The following is a 19,998-nucleotide window of genomic DNA, read 5'->3' as shown; positions in this document are numbered from 1 at the left end:
TAGGGAAAGAAGTGTAGGGGGGAAATCTGTAGCTGGCAGCTATAGGACAGTGTGTATTTGTATGTACGTGTGTATGTGTATAAATATATACAGAATATTGATATAAAGAAAACTGTTTGGGGCGGAGCAATGGTAAGTTTTTCATGTATCCTGTCACACTTGAAGTTTCCCAGCCATCTACTAAATTTGCCAGAGATTCAGTATGTTAACTTGTACAGAGAGTTTGGGAGCCATTATCTATTACAGTCAGTTGTGGCTTTTGCCACACTAATTACATAGACTAGAATGTCATAAAGACTGGTATTTTGTTAACTTGTCACTTATGTGTTGCAGGGCCTTGGAAAGGTTTTCGAAGTATAAGAAGAAATGGTTCCACCCATTTTAAAATGATGTCACGGAGAACTTGAAGTAGTTCTATCTGCTTTTTTAACCATTCCTTTCCATACACTTAGTTTCCACTTTGTGTTCTACATTTTGTATGTCAACCATTTTCTACCATGCTGCTTAAATTACTGAATTATGCATAGGCTTAGTGTCTGAGGGATCAAATCTGAGTACCTGTTCTTCTACATATGATGCTGGAGTTCTAGCTGTAGAATAAGGACCAAGAAGGTCAGGAGTCAGTGAAGAGCAGAAAGGCAGTGCTTTGGTATCAGGTGTTAGGAGTTCAATGGTAGTCCCTTTGCTGTTACAGAGTTCTTGAAGTGTGAAAAGCCTTTTATGCCTTAAAAACAAAAAAATATATTTAATTAGGAAGGAGTGAAGAAATATACTTAAATTGGATTTTTACTGTAGCATACTCTTGTCTACAGATTCCAGTAAACTTCCCAAGGCAGAAATAAAGATGGCTGAACTTCATGTACTAGTAACTGTCTGTACTGAAGTATTAAGGTATCTATCAAATACCAAATTTATGTCAATGGGGGAAAAAGAGAAATTTTTCATCAGTTTTGGGATATATATGCATTGTTACAGCTGAAAGACTGTAGATATTCTTCATCTGATATCTGCTTTTTAAGAGTTGGTTGAATTGCTACTGTACACCCTGGGGAATCCACACACAACAACTGCCCCCCAGTCCTCACGACACAGTCTGTGTCTCTTTAGCAAAATACTGTTTTCAACCAGAGCTTACTTGCTCGCCTGCCTTTCTGCTAGGGGGTTTGAGCAAAACACCACAGTCATTAGTAAGGCTATCCTCTCTGTGCCCCTCATCTCTGAGAGGGGTTCTGTGTAAATCAATCCAGTTACAATTTTTCTTAATTTAAAAACTGGTTAAATGAGAACTGATACTGCCCTTTACAGCACATCTAAATTACAGGAAGCTTTTAAAAGGTACTTAAGGATGTGAGATGGATTTTTTTTTTTCTTTTAACCACCAGAAAAAAATTATGTTGATCAGCTTTTCTTATACTTTCAATTATGGAGGTAGTTAAGTAAAGATGAAGTAACTTGAATGCTTTCTGTGCCTCATTGTAAAGGAGGTTGGGAGAGACTTGACTGGTTTTTGGTATTGTTTTGTTTCAGGTGATAAAGATGAGACTTTCTTAGAAATTTGTGGGCAGGGCCTGCAAAAACGTGATGCTTGTCATGACACCAGGGTCTATATAACCTGAAACTTAAACAGGCAGACTTGTATACAAAGCTTTTTTTTAATAGCAATTCATGCTAGACTAGAAGAGATGAGACACATTATGCTGGTTGAAAGGTAAAAAAGGTGGTAATGGAAATTCAAAATAGTAATGTACTTTGGTTAATCTGTGAACTGAGGTACACACTTTGAAACAGAAACTTAAAAAAAAAAGTTATTTGTAGAAAATAATTAATTAGATGTACTCAAAATATCAGTTCACCTGAAGAATAACTTTGGAAATAAAAACATGAAATGGACAAGTCTATGTTGATGTACTATTTCAATACTGAAAGAAATGTCTGTAGCAAGATTTTTTTTTTTCAAAAAGTTGAACCATTTTAATATAAAAAAAAAAAAGCTCTTTTCTTCAGCACAACAGTGAACCCAGTCACCTGGCCTGTGACATACTATGACTTTTTTATTGAACAGTATGGCCATCCTGCTTTGGTCCTCCATTAAGCCCCCTTCCCCTGCCTAAGGGCAGTTTTAAAATCCCCAAAACAAATGTATAACCTTGTAAGTCAAGTAAAAGCTGAGACAGTCTGAATTGTTTGGTTTTCTTATGTACTCTGAAGTGAATAGGTTCGCCCAGTGAGTTAAAACTATTTGGGGAATGCAAGCTATGTTCATCTTCTGGAACAAGCTTCTTGAACTCCCTGGTCATGTTGCCAGCTGCACCGCTAACAGGAGCGTGGTTGCTGTGCATAGTGCGTTGAACCTCCCCAATGTGCAGCTGGAGTTTGGAAAGCCACAAATCTTTTTTCTTTTATTTTGCTTCCTGGTGTTGTTTGTCAGCTTTCTGCATGAGGCTTCATTAGGGAACTCATTTGTCTGCAGAAAACCCTTCTTATGTCTTCGCTGCTTAGTGATAGCCTAAGCAGAACAATCTAAGCCCTTGTAACCTTTCAGAGCTCTCGTGTGTGTCATTTTATTTTAGCATGTGTTACAGTCCAGTACCCAGTCTCTGTCCAGTGTTCCCTTAAACTGGTGAAGCTTTTTAGTCTGGAGGCTGGTCAGTGCCAATGAATTCCCAGGCCAAATGTGCCTAAGGGTTAAGATGATCCCATATGTGGAAAAAAGAAGTCATGAGGAAAGAAAAGAGGCTCAGGAAAAAATCCACGCAGGGGACTGGGTCAGCACTAGCTCTGTATGAGGCTGCTGCAGGCTGTCTTAGAGTGGCCTTCTGGATTTTCCCTGAAATTACATTAAGTCACGTGAGGCCTCAGATTGGTCATGGGTCCACAAGGATGACTTATAACTTCAGTTTGATGCCTAATTTTCTTCTGTTGATCTGTTAGAAAGTGCCGCCCTGGAAGTTATTTGAAGGTGCTGCCTTTTAGTTTAATCCATGCCATCTTCTGTGCCTGAAGGTAAATCACGTCAGGATCGCTGCATGCCTCATGCAAGCACATGTCCCTGGGATACACAAATGATATGGTCTTACCAGCAAGGTTCTGTTGGTTTTTGGTGATCCTCAGGGTTGTTGCATAACGCTGTGGCTAGAAACAGCTGATGCAAAGTCTAAGTAACAAATAAATTGCACTAAACCAGCTCGGTCTCTCCCAGGAGAGGGGAAATGAAGATGCTAGCCATTTCAGACAGTATGTTTTTGTTACTGCACGCATTTTCCTGCACTTGTGGTGGGATTTCTCCTACTATAAGTGGTGGGAAATCCCGCCACTGGGATATCACATTCCAGCACCAACATGGTAGGCCTGAAACACAACATGTTTGAGATTGACAGTCTCACCTAACATTTGAAGTTGGAATCTAGGCTCTACAGGAGAGCACAGAGATTAAGGCATGAATAGGATTTAAAACTAGACAGGTCTAATCTTAACAAATAGCTACCCAAAACAGACCAGAAAAACCTGAACATAATTACAAGGATTAAATACCCATCTTGGATAGGAGCACTATGTGAAAGGATGGTTCAGTAATAAGATGCTTGCTAACTATGCAAAAGCAAGTAGACAGTTTCTTATTAACACATTATTCTATAATCATCCACCATCTCATTATACAGACCCACCCTCACTCAGGTGGGAGGCTGGACTGGACAGACCTCTTGTTAATCCACTGTGGCTGTGTTGTGTTAGGTGAAAGAAACTTGCTGAAAATTAATATTATGAGTCTTTATAAAGTATTTTTGTTGCTTCACACAGTGCATTAAAACTTGCTTTGTATGTGTGGCTTTTAAAAAATCGTATATTTGAGCCATTCTCAGCCCTGTCTGGCAGCCAAGTTATTTGCTGTGTCAAATATTTAGGCTGGGCTTATCCTTAGTCTCTGGTTTCTTGATGCTGGACATGAGGGATGTTCTCCATTGAAGAGGATGCTACCCACAGTTCACCTTTTAAGCCAAAAATAGTATTTGCCAGTGTCGTAAAAGAGTTGGCAACAAAGGTAAGCAGTTAAAGTTGATGCTGAGATGGAGTTAAAGCTGTTATCTACAGGGAGTTGCTGCTTGAGTAAGAAAGTATCTTGTTTATAGCTATGTAACTGCAGGGGAATAATGGACAGCTTTTCCTCAAACTCTTCTTATAAACTCTCTGAATGCAGCTTTGCTGGGTGCTTAAAGTGCTCTTAAAATGCATCCTGCCAAACTTGCAGCGTTTGCAATCCTCAGTAACACCACTTGCTTTGTTTTCCTAATGTTTCTGTAGGGTTGGGGTTGACCCAGATCAGGATCCTCCACCTACTAATGACAGCTTTCAAGTCTTACAAGGAGTAAGTAATTATATAACTTCTCTATTAGGCTGATCTTATTTTATAACTAAGACGATAAGGAACTGCAGAAGCTGTGTGCATGGATGAAACCTTTTTCTCCCACCTAGCAAGTCAGTAATGCATTTTACTTTATAATATTCAAGTAATGCCCACCAAAAAGCATTCTGTGTTGTTGGGTGTAATGCTGCAGCGTTCAAATTTTTGTGTATATGTGTATATATATAAGGCATCAAAAACCTTCCCAAACCTACTAATACACCCTATTTAACAATGTGCTTTCCTTTTCTCCCACCCACCCAACATGCTTGCTTTTTAACATGCTACAGCATAAACAGTCCTCCCCAAGACTGACCCAGAGATAATCCTCTTGGTTTCTGTTCAATAACTGATACCAAATTTCGGCCCTTGGGCTTGCTTAGAATCAAAGATTAAGCTCGCTAATCCAATCTCAGCTCCTGTATACCATACCAAAAGCCAGCTGGATCCTGTGTGCACTACCTACCATCTGTATGAGGCAAAAGGAGCATTGGAAAATTGTCATTTATATTCAGCAAACTGTGAATCTTTAGTGCGGCTTTCTATGCATCAGTAACAACCCAACAGTTGACTTTTTTCCTTGCAATATGTTATTGGCAAACAAGACTATTGAAAGAATGTTGTTCATAGCAGAATTTTCAGTTTTCCTCATCTATGAACTGAGCCGAATTCACAGGAGGGCTGAAAGGTCTGGAGGTAAAAAAAAAACCAAGCCAACATTTCCTGAGGCTTAGCTGGGAGCTTCCTCTGTCCAGACCTTAGTTCACACTCTCCCAGAGTACCGCTTGATGCTAATTGTTCAGTAGCACAGCTGGTTGCTTGTATCAGAACCTGCTAGAGGAAGGTGAACGGCAGGAAAGATGGATGGCTTTGGACCCAGAAGATGCATAAGGTGAAAGTGTGTGAATTCTGCCTTGTAAACCTCAGGTTGTATGATGCCCCTGTTCAGGCTCGCCGCAGGTACCTGCATGGGATACTTGCTGTATTTGGGATCGCCGTGCTCATTAGTGGTTTCTCTTGCCTTGCCTTTTTTTTTTGTGTGTGTCACAGGTTGTACAGATAAGACTTCTTGCTCAGGAAGCATCTCTTTCATTGCAGAAACTGCATTAGGCATATCCGTGTTCTTTGTAGGAGCCTGTGGCCAGCACACACAATAGATTCTGAAATGGTGGGTTCGCATACTAAAAAGGGCGAACTTGGTTTTGTAGCTATCTGGAAGCAAGCAGAAGGCCTCAAATGCCGTCCACAGCGCAGGCCACAGTTATTGTATAAAACCAAGGTTAGGAAGTGGTATCGTGGTAAGACAGCTTTGGCCAGTTCAGACTAAGCTTGTCAGTGTTTGAGGAATTGTTTTAACAAGAAACAGAGCATGGGTATTCTGTTCTCATTCAGTGTCTGGGTGGAAATAACTTGCCTTTTTTCCCATGTAAACATAGAGCACTTACCCATTTGTTTCCCTCTTTAGCTGTGCATTGCATTCCTAATGGACTCCATTAGTCGGTTCCCTTTGGATTCCTCTTTCTTTCACCAAGCTAAGATTAGCAGCATGTCACTGTTAAAGAAAATATATCATTTGGGAGTTAAAATGTACTAGGCTTTAACTCTTGGTAGATCATGGATTTTTTTGCAGATCAGAAGTACACAGGGCAAGCCTGTCTTGTTCTTTTCCAGTAGTTTGGAAGATGATTCATACAAGGCGTTCTCACTTCATCTGTTTTCCTGAGTTTAACTTTGGCCTCTGGTCAAAAAAGAAACAAAAAACAACACCCAACCCAAAACAGTAACAAAAGTAAAAACAAATGCAGCTGCAGACCAGTGGGTGAGATGACTTGTAGCACAGCTAGTAAAGGGATTATATTTAACACTATTAGCAGTGTTAGATGTACCTGAGCTTGATCTAGCACTTAGGAAGTTTGCATGACCTTCCTCAGTTGTGATTTTATATGGATTCCCTGTTAAGCATGTTCTTTTAAGTGCGATATTTTTCATCAGGTTTGTGAGAGTTTATCAGGCATGGTAAATTTCCTTGTTCTTCCAAGGAAGCAATAGGCTTAAGGAAAAAACATTGAATAGACCTAGAGGAAAGGAAGCCAACCAAGCAAAGAACAGTTATTTTATTTGGGGAGGAGGATGGGGACGAGATATCAGTGAGGCTTATTTGACCGTTTTGGACCTATTTCTGTATCTATTACTGCATTAACTCTGTGATAAGCTTTTAGACTCAAGGGAACTTGGTGATAGAGGGCTCATTAAGGTAACTCGAGGGTAATGAAGGGGGCTACTTCTTCTCTGCAATCATTTCTGGTCTTTCTAGGAAATGTAATCTTCTCAGTATAAGCATGCTTCTAAATAGCTTTCTTCTGCAGTCCTAGTATAGTATTGAAGTAATTTGTTTTTTTTGCATAGAACCTTATAACATGAATGATTGGAATGTATGATTTGGGGTTTTTTCTGCCTGAAATAATTGAATATGTTTTTGTCTTATTTTTAGGATGGCCCAGATTCTGAAAGAAGGAACAGGACAAAGCAGGAAAGTGCTTGGCTCTTCAGACTATGGTATAGCTTTGATCATAAGTATCCTTTTGAAAACACAGCTTAGCTTCAAGGAATGAAATATTCACTTTTTTCCTTTCCATGTACCCATATGTGGCCTTAAGAACTTGAGAGATTCAAACAGGAGAAAGATCAAGTCTTTGACAGGTTCAAAGCACAGAACTTGCTGACTCAGAAGACGGACCTTTCCTTTCCTCTAACGCATGGTATGTCACCCTTGCTGGAGGATAGAAACCAGTCAGTTCTAGGAGCTGAAGTTCCTTCCTAAACAGTAAGGCAACCAATTAACTATTTCAAATCCTCTGATCTGTTCCATTAATCTGTCCTCATCTTCACTGACGCTTGTAGCACAAACTAGTTTTCCAGTTCATTGTTCATATCTAAGCCCCCAGTCATTGCTCTGAAGAGCCATCTGCTTTTGTGATCGAGTGCTCTCTGGAAACCATTTGGTGATATGGGCAGTTTTAGAATGAAAAATCTACATGTGATCTAGCTTATTCCCTTCAGTATATCTAGACCTTCCTATGGGTGTTAAAGCAGAGAGTGTCCTTGCATATATATAGTACTGTACAACCTTCCTAAGCTGCCATTATACTATTTAGATAGCCTTGTTTAAGCCTCCGAGCAATTTTTGTGTAGCTGTCCTGCCTTTCATGCTTGTGTTTTTTAATCTATTTAGCATGTTTTTAATCAGTATGTCATACAGGTTCCCTTCCTTTACAGCTTACGCTCACTTAGTGGAAAATGGCAAAGATAATCTTGTGGCTGTGGCAAGTCACGTATACCCAGAAATTCAAAGGAGTTTCAGTTCTTGATTCCTAGTATTTTCTGGGGCAGTTCAGTATAGTTAAATACCCGTGGCAGGGCCTTCATCTCGTGGCATCTGAGAAGTGAGTCTTTTCACTGGGGTCTTGATCATTGGTTAATGAGATTGCTGGCCTGGTTGGAGGACGGTAGTTTCTGTCCATGGCTTGTACATCAAGACTTCCCGCCCAGGGAAACCCAGGTATAGTGTTGAAAGCATTCAGATCCTAATACTTGCCTGTTCAGGATAAAATCTGTTTGTGACTAATGCTTTCAGATGCAGTAGTATTGAGTCAAAGCCCAGAAAGGAGTGTGTGTGCTAGTTTCAATATTCATAAATGTTAGTAATTTCAAGTTAACCCTTTGAGTTGTAGTGGCTGGTGTCAAAGTGTATTGAGGTCAATTTTTTTTTATTAAAAAAAAAGACTACTTTGGAAAGATCACGGAAGGATCTGGCTGTGGCTGACTGCTTCTTTTTCTCTTTTTTGAGAAGGAAGCACGAGCCATCCTTTTCCCCTGCCTTTACAAAAGGGATGTGCCCAATGAAAAAAAGGAGTAGTTGGCAATGCTGACTTCCCCTCGACCGATGCTAACGCAAGTGCAGTTCCCAGCAGCTGCAGCAAGGGCGGGGGGAGTGCTAGGGTGAAAATTACCTCTTAATTAGCTGTTTCACAGGAACTTAAGGGATGCTGGTAGCGCACTGGCTTTTTTTCAGTGGTGACTGGCAATCTTTAGGGAAGGTTTCTGTGAAGTTTGTGCCAAGGAAACTGACATCCAAAGGCAGAACTGCCTTACTGTATCTTAGGGGTAAAATTCTACGTTCTTCTAACTTCTGTTGCAAGGAAGCATTCAGATAAATACAGCGTGGCTGGGCTGAAATTGCACGGAAGGGATGACCTTTAGAAATGCCACCTCTAAACCCATAGCTAAACCTCAAAATATTTTTTGCTGATGCGTTTACTTGGTTTGTGGGTAGAGAGGCAGACTCTCTCAAAATTCAATCTTTGCAAGGGAACTTAACTTGAAAAAGATGCACTTGGCAGTGTGCTCCAACACTGGCTATTGCCTGCAGAGCTCTGTGTGGATGGATAACCAGGAACTTCATTCCTGTGGAACGCAGAGTTCATTTAATGTCATGGACTGTTCCCTGGGTTTACCCACAATTGTTATACATTAAGAAAACTGCAACTTTAAAGTACCAGATGTCCTTTTCTGGGTTTGTTTTATTATGACCGAGTCACTGAACGCCTGTCTGCCACAGGGCAACACAGAGGCTGGTACATTACTGTAAGGGGCAAGAGTTTATTTCTTTCCAGGACTGGGTGTAGCCACACTGTTACTGAGGGAGGGAAGGAGGAAATATAACTCTGCAGTGGCAAAATCATGCCATTATGCGTGCAAGTAAACATGCTCTGCTAAAGGGGAGGGATACATCTCTGCTAAAACAGCCCCCTTTTTTTAAACCCCCTCTTTCCCCCAAGCATCTGATCTGTTGAGAGCATCAGTGAAACTGTGTTGTATTTCACAAGTGGACTTGATTCCCTCTGTGCTTAAAGGCCTAAGAAAGTAACTAGAATACCTGCAATGTATATTTACATTTAAAATAATCAGATTGACTTTTAAAAAACAAATACACCCACCCACCCCCCTACCAACAAACCTTCTGGTCCTGATTTCAGACAATATTTGGAAGTCTTGGCACTTTGCTCCTGAGCTCTGTTCTTGTGCCAGTCAAAATCAGCATGCTGCTCTGTAGCAGGGACACCTTTTTTTAAATGCTGAGCATTTCCTCAGGCATATCATCAGTCTGGAGTACTAGCATGAGCAAATAAGGATTTACCCTGGGGGCAGACCTATGAGGAGAGGTGTAAAGACATTTTCCTTCCCCAAGCCCGTGCCCCCTCAATGTAATCTAGGCAGCATTGCCTGGGCAGATGCTTTCCTTCTGTGCTGTGTTATGTAGTTCTTGACATACAGTACTCCCTTTGCCTTTCTGAGGCAATGTGTGGTATGTATATTTGCACTGCAGAGATGTCCAAGAGTTACCAGAGTAAGATCTCTGGTTGCACCTCTGGCTCAGTGACCAGCTAGCAGCGGACCAGTTCAGGTGGCTGCACTGCATGGAGGATGTTGGATGGACAGTATTTCTTTCATTTCTCTGTGAGCCACATAGGTGTGTCACCTTGTTACCTCTAGCTTACAATCTTGACACCATGCTCCCATCTGTAGAGTGGAAACACGCTTGGACCTATTAACATTAAAGCACTTCTACCTGTGATTGCTCCTTTTGGATCCAGAGAGCCCAAAAGCTGGAAGTATTGCAACTGCTTAAAACCTTAATAGAGGTAGTTAGTTGCCCTTCCAGTAAATGTGTGGGTAAAGAAACTGCCCTTAAAAGAATCAAGGGAAAAATGTTGGGGGGAGACATTTTTAATTTACTTGTTTACAAATGCAGACTTTTTTCAATGGATGTTTTAGATAGAGTTATTGAGCAGCACATAGATCAAAGGCAGAACCACATTTATGTACAACTGTTTTCTTTATTTTTCAATAGTGGTTTTCGAGCACTGATGTGTTTTCCTTAACTGTTTAAGTTATTTAAAGCCAATTCTCACTCACAGTGGCCCTCCGTTAACCACGACTCTACCCAGCTGGTGTGGCCTGATAGCCCGCTGTCTGACAAGTCCCCAGGTTTATGATGTAAGTGGAATGACTGAATACTTCTGTGTTTTGGTTTTTATTTATTTAACTTCAGCAGTTTTTTCTTCTCTTTAGGCAAAAGGTTGGTATGATATACATACTGCAGGAAAGTGCTGGTTTGTCCTAGGCAGAAAAGATTTAAGATACTCTCCCCTGAGGCAAGAGCTTCTGTTAGTAGAAATCAGAGATGATCTTATTGTTCGACTACTACCTTAAAAAAGTAACTTTTAAGGATACTGGAAAATTACAGGCCTAGTCAATAAACCAGTTTAGCGAATCACTTCAAAATATTCTGTCCCTTCTCAACACTTTTGGACAAGATTCTGTTCTTGTTACTGCTAAGGTTACGTTAAGGCCTCCTTCAGAGAAGACACCGACACATTTACCCAGGCTGGAAAGAAATCTGGTAGAGATTCCCTTCATTGTTTCCACTGTGAAATTTGAGATCACATTTCAGAAACCGTTAATCAGTTACTTACCTCAGTCTAGCAGGTAACTATACTGTCTTTACAGCCATGTCTTGCAATAATTAATGCTTCATTATCCTATTACTCCTGCAGGATCCTGATACATGTCATTCCTATCTGTACAGCACTTCTGAAATCTACAACTTTTTGAGACGCTTTTAAATAAAACCATAGTACTATGTGGGATCACTCAAATTTGCAGGTTTTCTGGAATGGTGATATCTCTGCTATGGTCGAGTAGTCTCAGACCAGATTTCTATTAATCTTTTGAGAGTTATGAATTCCACTTGCAACTTTGAAATACTTCCCTGCATTTCTTTCTGGTGTCATTAACATTTTACTTTTACCTGATAGCAAGATTTCAAAGAAATTTGAAATGTCTGCTCCCTATTTGGAGCTACTAGTAATGCAAGAAATTGGCCTTGTTCCCGTCGTTGCAATGACACTGGAGATCTTTAAACAGATCTAGGCTGGAAGGCATCCATCAGACCAATTAGCCTACTTGTGTGTTGCCCATGTGTCTATGTATGACCGTATAAGATTAGTTATCCAGTAATCGAGGATCTAACTGCAGTGAACATGCAAGCTTTGGCTTTCATTCTAACAGTTGGGCTCTTTTGGTTTTTTCTTCTTTGCTCCTCATTCCTAGCTACTAACGCATGTGGAAACTTATTCTTCAGTTGGATTGGTCCTGTCATGCTTTTTTAAGGTGTATAATGTGGAACGTTCCCATTTTATTCTCCCTTCTTGTTCCTGTCGTGGTGCATTGCTGCATTAGTCTTAGGAAAGAATATAATTTTGAGATTTTACTTCTAGTTTCTTTTCAAGATTTCTAGACTCTGCAGTTGCTTTATAGCTTTTTGTTTCTTTGCGTGGCTGGCTTTGCTACAGCACTGTGACTATACCATTTTATTACTGGCTAAAAAGCTGTGGCATCTTTTGCCTTCCTATTAAGTGCAGGTGATGCAACTGAGCGCCATGTCTTTGCGGGGACAGAAACTGCTTGGAACAGTTGTGCTTTTGTGAGGTATTTCCAGGAAAACGGAATGATATATCTGAGAGAATTAAGGACTGAAGACTCTGAATTAGACAAACAAAAAAGTCTGTAAATACTCAAGAGAATGTAACATAGCTGGAAAATGGGTTTCAAAATGAAGCAGTAAATCCTAGATCTCCTTCAGGTGCATGTCTGAGCAGTTAGGACATCTACAGAAAGAAGACAGAGCAGAAAGCATACAAGTATGTGGCTGTACTGATTGTAGATTTTGTATCGCTTTCAGCTTTTGTTGTTTTGGTTTGGTTTTTCTTTTTTCCTCTGGCTTTATTAACATCCTATTTACAATTAATTTTTACTTCTGTGAGGGGGAGTACACCTTTTGCATTAGATGCCAACGGGGGTTTAAAGTCTGAAAGTCAAATAACCTTTTTACATAGTCCACCTACAACCTATTCCTAAGTATGAGATCATGTCATCTAGGCTTGAATTTGCGTGGCATATGTGTAAAGTTCTGAGTCAGCATGCAGGGGTGAGGCACAGTGGATTTTTTCCAGAGCTGCTGTTACTATTTCTTGCTGGTGTTCTCCCACTGCTTTAAGACTGTGCCATTAGGTTCACCATTATGTGTTTCCCACCCAAACAGAATCCAAGTTGGAACTTAAAAACATGAAAGGCTGCTGTAGTTAGTGTTTAAAATGATTATTTTCAAAAATTCACTCCTATTTTTCTCTCTCGCTGTTATCTTCAGTGCATGACCATCTGGCTTTCCAATTTATCCTAAACTAATGCAGGTCACTTTGGGTTTTTTTTTTTTTCTTCCTTTTTAACATGTCCTTTGAAACTTTTGGTCTGTTTCATCAACCATTTATCCCATTCAGAAGAAGCACCTGTGTTATCACCTCCTCTTCCTGATGATGTGCTCCTGGGGACTTTTTTCTTTGCTTGTTTGTTCAGGGGTGTGTTCTCTGTCCTACACATGTTCCCACTTTTTTTTTTTTGAAAGTTTAGTTCTTGCACTGTTACAGTGTGACAACTTGGTATAAAAGTATTTTTTAAAATTTCTTCTAAATATGCAAACTCAGTAAAGAAACTTCATTTGCAGTCTATGTAAGTGTTGGAGGAAGTAACTCTCAAAATTGGTAGGACAACTCTTCAGTCATACCTCCTCCCTCCCCTTCCTTAGTGCTTCCATCTCCATAGCAAATATTGTTTAGTTTCCTTAAAATTCATTAAGGAACTCATCTGAGAAACAGAGAAACTCTAAGCGGAGCATCACATTTAAGTTCTATTATATTTTACATGCATACTACTTGATGCTTTTGTATTGGAGCTACAAGATAAGTAACTTCTGATGCAAGTTTTGTCATCCACGATGCCTGTGTTGTATTCAGCACCAGCAGCGTACGTGGTAACTACTAGCGCTTTGTACGTGCAGCGTACTTTGCATGTGCTTTTTTTGCACTGCCTTAGGAGGCAATAAAGGCTGGCTTTGTAAGCAGTAACTCCAAATGAGCTCTAGCCATTTTAATGTCTCCGGCACACATTCTTAGGAGCATGAGCAGATTTTACCATGAACGGGACAGAACACTGTGAGGTTCCTCAGGGTTATGGTCAGCACGTCAAAGCAAAATTCAGTCTTTTAATAGGGGTTTGGGTTTAGGTACTTAGCCATTATAGTTTGTCAGTTTAAGTAGTGAAGTTCAGACCTACGTTTGTTTGAGAGAATTGAAGCTATTTCTACAGAACTGTAGGGGATTGCAGAGGCCAGTTTAGGGTTATTCTTGGAAGAATTTCAGGTCTCTAGGGATCTACTTGGATACATTTCCTGTTTTTCTTGAAAGAATTGTTGATGCTGCATGAAGCACAGTAGGTTTATTCACCCATCCTCTTTGCTTGCAAACACGGCAAATCCATATACTACATGGGATTGTTCATGGATGTTCTCTGGGGAAATATAGCAAATAAATTGCCTGCTGCTTGAAGTGCTATTCAGAAGTGAAATAAACAAATGGAACTCGGCTCCTATGAGGCAATATTTGTTCACTATGTTAAGAGAAAGCTCAGTGTTTTTTCTGGGACTGATCATGTTTACATACATGTAAGCATAGCCTGGGACAAACCAGCAAAGACTGAGTTAGGACTTGCCATATAGTATGAAGCCCGTGGCCCTCTCCTTTCAGCGTTGTGCTTTCAAGAGCTTGTCAGCCTTTTGGGGAAGCTCAAGTGTAGTGTGTGGTCTTACTAGTTTCTTATCTGACAGGCAGCTGCAAGGATTCACTGTTAAATAGCATTGTGGAGACGGGAGATGGTCTGGGATCTTGCTCCAGCCGCTCCACACGTGGCCCTGGTATCACAATACCTGCTGGTGCACTGTTAGCCCTGGCTTCCCCTCCTCAGTGCTTCTCCAAGGGTAAACAACATGAAAGGCAATTTGTCATAGACCACCTCAGCTTCTTCGACTTCTTAAAACATAACCATTCAACAGTCAGAACTGCCTGCTTCTTACTTGTTTTTCTGCTTTCCATCTTTGAATGTCCCTTCAAAAACAGAATACGTAGGGATATCAGATTTTCTTAAACAGACAATTATTTTAATCCTTTTTTAATCGTCTTGTCCTTCAGACTTCCACATTTTTGCAATGGAAGGCTTGTAAAAGCTGTTTCTGCCAACTATAGCTGACCCCTTTTAATTTCTGCCTTTTCTTCTTTTTACGATAGTGACAGTAGTTCAGTGTTTCGTTTGCAATCAAAGAAAGCAAGTGTCCTAAACTGTATTTGCTCTTTGAGAACAGTGCTCTCTATCACAGTAACTCTGCCTTTAATAAGCAATGATAAATTTGGATGCCACGAAGGTTCTGAGAAATTAGCATTCATTTTAAGTAGGGCTGGTCTCGCACCCGACACTGAATTGCACAGTTTCTTTCGCTGGTTTTGGTAAACTCCTGACACCTCTTCCAGTCCTCATTAATTAAATATTCTGTATCATCTAGAGGCTTCTGCTGCTTTATTTTGGCTGATTATCATTCTGAAATAGTGACAGGAACTTTCCCAGGAAACTTTATTTAGCCAGGCATTGCATTTTATATTGTGGACAGGTTGATCAGCATTTTCAGTCTCAGGTGCCCTGGACTCCTCTACTGCGGTACAGGTAGGGCTTTCTGGTCAGGCTGATTGCAGACATCCTATCATCTCACGTAGCCTGTGCCGAAGTGGAAGAAAATGATGTATTTTGAGAACGTAGCCTGATCGGTGTCCAGGCTACTGAGGAGAACAGCAGTGCACCCACTTACATTTCAGCTCTTGATAATCAGTATGGAGCTATACACATGGGGAAATAATTGCTTTCAGTTGCAAGAAAGCAAGCTCATAGAACTGACAGAATTTTCTTCAGCTATGAGGAAGCCCCATCTTCTGACCAATTCAGCTGTTTTGCCCTTAACCAAGACCATGTTAAACAGGAGTGAAACATGGTACAATTGCTTGCTGTTGTATTATGCTGTGTAGAAAAACTGTTTTGTCAAACTTCAGCAATTTCTAGTCTCTGACCGTATATTTCATCCCATCTCTGCCAAAGTAAATTGACAGGGTTTCATGAGCCACTTTCTTGAATGACTTTCAAAAGAAAACATATCAGAACTAGTTGCAAAACTATGACACAAGCACTTTCCTGTATCAGTCTTTCCTAATTTTATGGCTCAGGAGCATTCCTGAGAACTAGGTCAAGTAATTCTCTATTTAGTACCAGGTAAAAGTAAGTAAAGAGCTTAAAAAAGTGTGGTTAGCTTTTGATCTATAACAAAGATTTGTTCAGAAAACCTTGAATATAAAGAATTTGGGCCTTATGAGTTCTTGCCAGTTTGCATGAGTCTTTTACTACTGAACTTGACTAATTAGCAACAGATGCAACACTGACTTTGTATCTGGACTAACTTACTTATGCTTGGTCTCCAGTCTTTTTTCCTGTACTGCCTTCTAAATTGTCATGCAAAAACCAGTGTATAGTGCTCGTCTCTCCTGTACCTCTGGTAAACTTCCAGTGCAATTAAATCCCTAGTTACCTGTTTCATAATCTACTTCTTGGATTCAGGTCCCACTCATCCCTCCATGATAGCAGTTGTTATACAGGGAGCAGTAAGCTGATCTGCAAACACTGGGTTGAAGGTTATTTTTAACATTTCTTAAAGCAGAACCCTACTGTTGAGTTACCTTCTTGGTGCTTCTTGCCAAAGAGTAGGTGTTGTGCACTGTACAAAGGTTTTTCTGTTTTTTTTTTCTTTCTTTCTTTCTTTGTTTCTTTCCAGAATCAAGAACAGCTGAGAGAAGAGGATTCTGATTTTATTCTGAATGATGGTGACCTTACTGTGACATATGGTGATACAACAATAACTGCAAATGGTTCTTCTGGCCCCCATACAGCTACCACTAGCCTTGACGGCAGGAGAACAAAAAGTAGTTCAGAGGAAGCACTGGAACGCGATTTGGGAGCAGCCGATCATGAAGTTACAAGCAGGGGTACACGGCTAGTATTTCCTCTGGAAGACAATGCATGATGACTGGCTCAGTAAAAATAACTCTTGCTCTGTGGATGGATCAAGGAAGACTGCAGGCCACTGTGTCACTTGAGGTGGGGATGTTTAGTTAAACCAGTTAACACGCATAAGTGATTTTACTAGGGTCTGAAGACATCACCTATTTTTTACTCAAGATGCTGACAGTGGGGTTTTCTAAATGTCTGAAAACAGACGAACGAGAAAAATGGTTATTCTCCTCTCTTCAACCGCATATTGAATCCAAGTATAACTAGCATGCTGCAATTTTCTTGTTCAGCTGCAGCAGCTCTCTCTGAGAGAGGTACATGAAAACATTGTCATAGAACTGAGCTTGTCTTGGCTTAGCTTGGGAATGTGGAGGAAGAAATATAAACGTGATAATAATTATGAGATAAAAAAGGATGTGTGTGTATCTGAATGTGGAGAGATCCGTTGTTAACTTCTCTTGTGAGGTTGAGGAAACTATAAAGTAAAACGGGACAGTATACATTAGGACTACAGGTGCATGAATGCAAGACTGGGGAATCTGTTACTACAAGTTGTACTTAATGTATTTCAGGGAAAAAAGGGAAAAGAAGATTTCTTCACTGGCCATGTGTTTAAATAGGAAGGCAATGAGAGCTACTTGTCCCTTTAGGTTTGGGCAACTTGACTATTACTATTAGCTGAACTTCTTGTGCCTCAAAAGAAAAGCATCCAGCTTCCTGTGGTCTTAAGACGTACCTGACCCGACACAAGCCTGAGGCCAGGCTCTGTCAGGTAGAGGACATGAGGTAAAACTTTCTTACCTTTAAGGGTCTTAAAAATCGGATGAAGATAGTTGGAAACATATCTTGGGCTGGGGAAAACAGCAGATAAGAGGAAGGGTGGCGGGGGGAAGAGAGAGAGAGAGAAAGAGAGAGGCAGGCAGTATTGAACCTGCATGGAACCATGAGGTTTCATATTGCTGAGAAGAATCCATGGACTCTGCTTACAGTTCTTGTGTGTGATAAACAGCAAACATCTAATTAAACAGACAAACAAATACTACTGGCTTTACCATTTGTGACTATCCTAAAAGAACGGTGTTTACTCTTGTTCTCTTTTGCAGAGTAGATGTGAAACTTCAGTGGGGCATTGCACAACAACATATAAGCTACAGAAGTGATGAACTATAGTATCATCTTAAATGTGAAAAGGGAAAAATCTTTGCCTAGTATTTAGCCCACTTACACGTAGGCTAGCTTTAACTTATTGCTAAATGCTTTTTAATTTCCAAATGAGGAGATACCATTGTCTTTGCTGATAGCTGAGAACTGATGCTTTGAAGAGCAGTTCAGCTATTTAAAGCATGCTAAAATGTGATCTCATTCTTATGTCTCAAAAGGTTTATTTTTTTAAAGAGTTCTGTGGCCCACTAACGTGATGTAATACCAGTTTGTCTAAAAAGTGTGTTTTTCTTGCTGCCATTTCAGTTGTTCCTCTCATAAAATTGTGTGTGAGTAAATGCCCACTCTGTTTTTCCTTAACTATTAAACTTAACGGGTTAACTTTGGTATGAGAACTTGCTGCTGCAGAGAAGCATTGCAGTCACATTGTCTAGTCTGCTTTATTTCAGATGTGTTCTCTAATGAGTGATCTACCTCCTTGTCTGTCCCTCCAAGGTAAATTTGTAAAGGGTGTTGATCTGTAATGACTGTCTGACATTATAAGAAAAGAGACACGAGGAAACCAAAAGCTTTTTTTGTGATAAAACTGGAAGAACAATACAGTCTGAGCTATGTTCTTAAATGGTGAAGAGTAACAAACCCTGATGAAGATCTCTGAGCAGAAAAACTCCTTTTCAGTTCTCCTCTGCTTTCAAGGAAGACAAAGCAGATAGTGCTGTTTATATGGCTTCGGTTTTCTTTCTTTTTATTTTTTTTGAAGTGCTCTGGCAGTAGAAAAAGTAGTTTCTTCCTAAATTACAAAACCAATTTCATTCATTTTGGACAAGTCTCTGGGACCCATGTTGTCAATGGTGAGTGAGAACTTGAGACTTCCACAACAATTAGAGATATTAGCTGAGCCATCTGAACCAAATTTTGGGTCGAGACAGTGAAACTTACCCAAAAAAATGGACTTACAGTGAGGCAAATCTTTACGTGAAGTTTGAAGCTGAAACTTACCATATCACTTTGGCTGGAAAAAAAAAACCTTATGCAGAGAGGGGTGTGTTCTTCCAAAATGTGCACCTGATCTTTGGAAGACAGTAGAAATTCTGTTTCATTAGCTTCATCAGGAAGACTGAATCTTTGAAAGCATCAATAAGCCATCCCAGTGCAGATACTTCTCTGTTCTTAATTCCCATAGCAAAAATATACAGTTGAAATGAAGTACACCAGTAAGCCCAAAATATGGTTGTGAAAGAGTAGCCAAAAGAGATGGATCATTGGTGAGAGGTGAGGAATATAATAGTCTAACTTCACATGCAACAATTACTTAAAACGCTTATCCGACATGGTGAGGAGAGGCCTGTCTACACAAGCTTAATTTTTATTCATATATTACAACAATGAATTTTATTCCTTGATTTTTATCTATCTTTCATTTTAAATCTTCTAAAATCAGACTTTGCCGCCAACAAAGGGTAAGCTAAAACATCTAGCCTCTTCTTACTACTGACACCGATCCTTGTACCAAATTCCCAAGGGACTCCTTTTCAGTAAAGGTGGGAAAAACAAACAAAAAAAACCCTCTCCTTGTCCTGAAACACTGCATATTTCACCAACTCTCTAATGAATCCTTTTTTCCTTATGTACACCCGTTTGAAAAAATAATTTAATCCTTTCAGTTCTTTTCCAGTAAGATCCTGAGCTAGCAAAAACTTGACCAAACCATACCAGCAGATGCATATTTTCTTATAAACTTGGTGTGAGGTTTTTGAATAGAAAACACAGCTTAAGATTGTAATGAACAGCAATCGATACATGTTAGTACCTTCTTCAAACGGAAAAAGACAACCTGTAAGATGATACTCTCCACTGAAAAAAGTATTGCTATGCTAGGATAGGGTGTTGCAGCTTATGTGGCTGCCCGTGTTCTTGGGACTGAGTGATTGCTCTTTGTAGTTTTTTCCTTGCCGCATCGTCAACTTACTGCTGAAAATCTTCACCTGAAGCTGCCACAGAATCTGCTAACGTCAGTCCCTGGAGAAGGGCAAAATGAAGTCCTTAACCTTATTTCAGTGCTTCGTAGGAGCTAATACGGACAGGAAGGCAAGCCTGTTCTGTGGGTGCGTGAATCCCCATGCAAACAAATCTTTCCAATTTACTTGTGCTAGAGGCCACAGCAGTCCACAAACAGTACGCTAACGTCATATTTAGACTAAAAAGTTATCTAAACCCTTCTGTGTATTCATATATAACACTTGGGGGGAGGGAGTAACTGGAAAGATTTTAATCAACAGATTTTGGAAGAACACAAAACACCTAGAAAACTGGCATTTTTGTGCTTTGCTTGCTGGTCAATTCAGGGTGTGTGAGAAATGATCATGTTTTGAGGCACCTGC

The 19,998-nt window shown here is 40.1% G+C and overlaps 1 protein-coding gene across 4 annotated transcripts in view; it reads left to right on the top strand.

The window, feature by feature from the left end:
- SLC9A7 (solute carrier family 9 member A7) overlaps positions 1 to 18,037 on the top strand; it is a 74,082-nt gene extending 56,045 nt beyond the window's left edge. For all 4 annotated transcript variants that reach the window (XM_075093993.1, XM_075093974.1, XM_075093984.1 and 1 more), the window contains 4 exons: positions 4,300 to 4,363; positions 6,891 to 6,973; positions 10,351 to 10,456; positions 16,221 to 18,037. In XM_075093993.1, the coding sequence (XP_074950094.1) occupies positions 4,300 to 4,363; positions 6,891 to 6,973; positions 10,351 to 10,456; positions 16,221 to 16,469 (502 nt within the window). In that variant the 3' untranslated portion in view covers positions 16,470 to 18,037. The remainder of the gene's footprint in view (positions 1 to 4,299; positions 4,364 to 6,890; positions 6,974 to 10,350; positions 10,457 to 16,220) is intronic.
- The last annotated feature ends 1,961 nt before the right edge of the window (positions 18,038 to 19,998 follow it).

This window comes from Phalacrocorax aristotelis, chromosome 1 (assembly GCF_949628215.1).
Source record: "Phalacrocorax aristotelis chromosome 1, bGulAri2.1, whole genome shotgun sequence".
In the NCBI taxonomy this organism is placed as follows: domain Eukaryota; kingdom Metazoa; phylum Chordata; class Aves; order Suliformes; family Phalacrocoracidae; genus Phalacrocorax; species Phalacrocorax aristotelis.
The sequence above is the reverse complement of the archived record's forward strand: the minus strand, read 5'-3'. Positions and strand labels throughout refer to the sequence as shown.